The sequence below is a fragment of the Achroia grisella genome, unplaced genomic scaffold (assembly GCF_030625045.1).
Source record: "Achroia grisella isolate CSIRO2021 unplaced genomic scaffold, CSIRO_AGI_Agris_v1 utg640, whole genome shotgun sequence".
Lineage (NCBI taxonomy): Eukaryota > Metazoa > Arthropoda > Insecta > Lepidoptera > Pyralidae > Achroia > Achroia grisella.
In genome coordinates, this window is record NW_026712977.1 from 2041080 (window position 1) to 2046733 (window position 5654).

Here is a 5654-nt window from a genome sequence, read left to right on the forward strand (position 1 = left end):
TGATTTCTTTTACCCATATTTGACCCGATCCTTACTATCTTAACTACACTGTGGTCAATGGGTGTATCTAGTATAGTTATTATAGTATGCAGGATTAAAGAAAAAGTCTTATAAAAAACATTATAAAATAAGTTAGAGAAGGTACAATGTATTGATTTTCCATAAATCTATAAACTGAAATTCAATTACTTGGAAATTATTAGACGTTTCATTGATATAAAATTACCCCTGTTAACCCGTGTCTACATCAGTTATTGATATTATTCACTAGACCCCACCTATTTTACATAATAATAACCTGCAATTAACTCCCCAAAGGCACGAATACACGCGCGTGATAGCCACGAATAATTGTCAACGTATTCATATTTAATGCTTATGTGTTATGCAGTAGCCAGATAATTGATACGGCCTATAATATCGGTGCGACATTATGCATAATTTACATATAATTTATTCATATTAATGTATTAGTTATAAAGGAAAATTAAAGAAACTAAATTTGAGTTATAATTTCAACAATCTGGTAAAATACATTTGTTCATTAATAGATGTAATTCCTTGTGTAATCTCTTTCATATTTTACCCACAATAAATATACTAACACCGAGTTTATTTGTATATTTCGTTTTATATCAACATTTCTCATGGCAGCTCAGCTTCAATTGGTAGCGTTATGGTATAACTATCCTTAAAAAATAAATAAAAGAATTAAACACTATAGATTCCTTTTTTTTGTTAACACAAGTAATGTGTCGTATTATATTTTGCTTAATTTTTCTAAAATCTCAAATTAGAAACAAATATAAAATAGCAGCCCTAATTTTAAGATCCTTTATGATTTTGCGAACTCAAGGATGTATTCATTTAATTTCGCTAAACAGCTACCGTATAATACAAAAGCGTACATTGCTGTAGTTCACGCTATAGTAGTGACTATCATATGCAGACAAGTACCAATGTTTATTAGGTTAATCGAATAAATAGAGGTCTAATTATTTCCTAAGTAAGTAGCGACCATTCTAATGATAAGTATGCATTTACTTTCATAAATCTGGCCTTATTTCCTTCGTTAATTATTATTGTCTAGCTGATAGTGTATAGGTGAAGCGGGTCAGGGGTCGTCTTGTGACAATTCGACGATGCCAACTGCCCAAGCTACTGTATCGTTAGTGATAATGTTAGACACTAATAATAATGTACAATAACACCCTCTCTGCCTTAGTGATGCTATTCTTACCCCTAATGCTATGACGAAATATCATGTTAGAACGAAATTTATATGTATCTTGTAAATACGAATTCTTATTGCTGATGTATTATAACGAGCACTATGGAAAACTTAAAATTCCTAACAATGGTCCAAACTTCACTTGCTTTTTGATTTTTACTATACGATTATACAATTTCTATATAGATAAAGAAATAATAATTAATCTAGAAATAAAAACTTTAATGCTTTAATTTTATTTTTAATAGATGTAAAACTTGTATTTGTCGGAATGCTTAATTTTCATAATTCAAAGTTTTGTGGAAAAGGTTGATACCAAATGCAGTATTTTTATTTTGTACTCTACATCTTTGTACCCGAATAAAAGCAATAATCCAAATGATGTTTGTTTTATTATTACCCTTTCCCCAAAAAAATAACAGAAATAAACGCTTTCAAATCTACCAATCTAACGCAGGAAACACTGCGTGTGTAGTTCTTTTGTTTTCTTCAGCCTTTCCGAATGTTTACAAACTATGAGCTTATCAGTTCTTTATTTACCACAACATCCTCAACGGCAAAGACCCGTTGAACTAGGAGTTCTCAACGAGCACACATCAAAATGGGCTCTTTCTGGCAACTCGTGTTAGCTGCCTCCGTGGTACAAATGTATGTAGTAGCAGTTAAGGTCAAAGTTGTTATGCACTCGGAACAGGACGACTCGAAGCTAGAAGACGAGGAAATATCCCGCACCGAGTTTTGGCCACATAAGAAACATTCAGAACAACAGCACGTAACAGTATTGCCATTCTTGAAAAAGTCCAAAAAACACGTCGAAAAGAAAATTGAGTACGAAGAGGAAACACCGGCGACTGAAAAGCCACGACAGCAGCACCCTAATGAGTTGATATTTCCATTAATATATAAGCAGAAACATATAAACAGTATGTTCAAGTTTGCAGGGAATTGGTACACTTGGTCCACTGAAAAGAGGACAGATGGATCAAAGGCGACACATTATTACATTTGTTATGATGAGCCTAAAAGATGCGATGATATTGGATGGGTAAGACTATACTAGTTAAATTCGTGCGTAGCTATTTGCGGAACTTTCCCACTCTCAAAACAATTTGTTTATATACTTCTAAACAAATTGTTTTTAGAGTGGGAAAGTTGGCATACACATTATTTCTGCCATTGTCTTAACCGATTAACACATGGTCTCATTAAAAAACAAATACATGAACTTGATAGATTTCATTGGCAGTAGACCAATGGAATTCAATGAAATAGAATAATAGAATAGAACTTTCGTATTAATATTATCTGAGTCCAGACAAAGTAAATTTTAAGTGTGTTTCCACCTGTAAATTGAGTTATGGGACCACCCTTACCGCATTCCCTCAACTATATTATGATACTTACATTCTTTACATCACATTCTCCCTGTATTAGCAACATTCTTTATTTCAGTTCTGCTCCTGTTCGTACAGCGTGGTATTATATAGCCTTATATCAGTAGTACGGGAGTACCACGTACATTCAAACTACCTTTTTATAATATTAGTAAAAATACAATGTTATTTTTTTCTACAGGAACGAATTGACAATATCCCCACATGTGCATTTCAAATAGACTCTTTAATGCCGGATGATCGAGCATGTATTAACAGCTTTGGAGTCGGACCCCACTCCCACGGTGTATGCGACGGAGGCGCACAAATGAAGGTTAATATACGACACACTATATAATATATATAAATTATAAAACAAATGTAGTACGAATATACATCTACCATTATACTACTTAAAAGAAATGGTAATAATAGGTAAATAATGGTTTAAATCGGTTGAATATTTTTTAAGGTATATAATTCCATATTTTCTCTTACCAACCTATCTTTTTCAAGAACGGTCAATTCTTTTGGTTTCTATCTTAATATATAATATAATTATTCAGCATTGTTTAGCACTTGTTTGTGACATACTCCCTCTAAACTGCTGGACCAATTTGGATACAATTATATATAATAGACAAAACTATTCAAATACGCAAATTTATTAAGTCCCTGGTTGGATCCGATAGTTTCTTAGTAATAAATAAATAATTCTTTAGGTCAGCGAAATGATACGTTCCTGTGGGCCACGCATCCGTTCTCTGTGGCGATTCTTCAGAGTGAGTCGTCGACCAGCCAATGTCCCCAAACCAGCGGATGTAAATTCATTAATATGCGAGGACGAAGAGGAGTGCTATATCACCATTGAATACAGGGTAAAGTACAGGGATTTTCCCCGTCAATTCACACAGCGTCATCTAGACCCAAGTTAAGCTAACAAAAGCTTGTATTATGGGAACTAGATAACTGATACAAATACATAGATATTTTTTTTCCGTAAATACATAATATACATAATAAACACCCAGACCGATACAAACTATCATACTCATGAATACAATTGTCTGTGCCGTGCGGGGAATCGAACCCGGCACCCGTCGGAAGTAAGGCGGTATGCTAAACCGCTAGACTACCGAGGCCGTCAATTATATTTGTAGAATGCACCATTTCAACACCATAATACCGACGACCACTGTTTCGGCTACTTCAGCCGCCAAGCAAGGTTGCAAACCTGTGTTTCGGATTGAAAGAGATATGATAGTAAAATTAAAGGATACAGAAGCATGAGATCTTAATACTCCGAAATAGTAATACATCAATAGAATATTAGTGTACCACGGTCTAATGATAGCGTTATGTCGTATGTTATTCCTATATAGAGGCGACGGCAGCCACTTACCTTCATGGAGACCGTTACTCTGCCATACCAATGTTTATGTTATATTAAAAAAAAACTTATATTTGTGTTGTACGAAGCTTTGTATGTTTGCATTGACTAAAAAATATAAAATAGATTTTGGATGGAGTCAGTTTCCCAAATCTTTGTGGTTAAGCTATGTTTGTGATTTCGGTTTGAGTAATGGATATGGTAGTGTGTTATTTCAATTAGTGGTTACGGAGGCATATTGTCTTAATCCTCATATACCAATAGATACAAAACTTATTCAATTTCCTAAGCAATAGTCAAAAGTAATTTCATTATTTACGTAGAAAAGTAATTTATATATGTTCAAATGTACTTTAAAGATTGTATTTTGCTTTAGATCCATCATGATAGAATAACATTTTCTCTACATGAGCCAAGTCGAGGCCAAACGTTTAAAAGTGCGCTAAAACGTGAAATACAGAATGAGGAGGAAAATAAGGTTGCAGCAGTAACAGAAAGCCACCCCAGGGTACATAGAGGCAAAAAGGAAGAGGAGTCTAGAAAGAAAATACACAACAGATCAAGAGCCAAAGCCATAGAAGGCAAAGGAGTTATAAAGGAAAGGAATGATTCCGGTTATACTAACCGTAGAGTCGTGAAAAACAAGATAAAAATAAGAGAAGACATGTCGGAAGATATTTCAGAGTAAATTACTTCGTTAATAATAACAACCTACGATTATAAACACATACAAGGCTACAATGCAGCAAGCGATCTGTCATATAAAATACAGTATGCTGTAAGAACAATACTTGTTACATACATGTTATGTATTTTGCAATAGTAGCCGTTACGTTATGATAAAAACAGCATTTTGAACCTGAGCGTAACTATACAAATATTGTTAAATATATTACACGTCAAATAATTTTGACAGATCAAGTGCTTGTAGGAAAATTCTGATCCTACGGAATACTTATATTGATTCGATTCGGTATTGCTACTCCGTAGTATAATTACATAAGTAATATACCATTTTAATTAGACTGTTTCTTTAATTCGTATTTTCCATTTTATCCTTTCTATCTACTTTACAGAGGCTATCATTTCTACTATATTTCATTGTTAAAATCCTGTGCAACAAATGAATATTAATCACCAATAAATTATTTAGTAAAATTCTTTGGAAACTGGAATACTAAGGTAACATGGGTTTTAGTTAAGGGATCGTTAGTAATGTGAACTAATAAACTATTAATGCACCTTGTTTCCCATTAGCCATCCTCCATTGTTGACCGAATGATTATATGAAAATGAATGAATAAAGGAATAAATGAATGGTTTATTTTAAGCACACATTGGTTACATTGTTAGCACAATTTAGTGTTGAGCCGTGATATGGCAAGCAAAGCTTTACAAAATAAACAATGCCTTAAAACATAAGTAAGCTACAAAAGTGGTAATTAAAAAAAACAAATCATGTAAGCCATTATTAGGCAGGTACACATAGAAGGTACAATAATATCAGGAAAGATAAAGTTGTACTAACTTACATCTTTCAAAATAAAATTTTTAACACAAATGGTTTCGATTATGATTGACATACACACTTATACATAGTAGATAATGTTATATATCTTTACGATATAGTTATGTCAGTAACTATCTAGGAGTCAACGAG

At 33.1% G+C, this 5654-nt stretch overlaps 1 protein-coding gene across 1 annotated transcript; it reads left to right on the forward strand.

The window, feature by feature from the left end:
- The first annotated feature begins 1832 nt into the window (after positions 1–1832).
- On the forward strand, positions 1833–4682 carry LOC131849334 (uncharacterized). The gene is made up of 4 exons (XM_059199374.1): positions 1833–2276; positions 2807–2938; positions 3327–3482; positions 4371–4682. The coding sequence occupies exons 1-4, from the start codon at positions 1833–1835 to the stop codon at positions 4680–4682; spliced, it is 1044 nt and encodes a 347-aa protein (XP_059055357.1).
- Positions 4683–5654: the final 972 nt, after the last annotated feature.

What these genes read in the sequence shown, in the direction of transcription:
- LOC131849334 (XM_059199374.1), top strand. Translation starts at nt 1,833, where the DNA reads ATGGGCTCTTTCTGGCAACTCGTGTTAGCTGCCTCCGTGGTACAAATG. An exon ending in GATGCGATGATATTGGATGG is followed by an intron (nt 2,277 to 2,806) that starts GTAAGACTATAC and finishes TTTTTTCTACAG; the next exon opens with GAACGAATTGACAATATCCC. An exon ending in ATATCACCATTGAATACAGG is followed by an intron (nt 3,483 to 4,370) that starts GTAAAGTACAGG and finishes ATTTTGCTTTAG; the next exon opens with ATCCATCATGATAGAATAAC.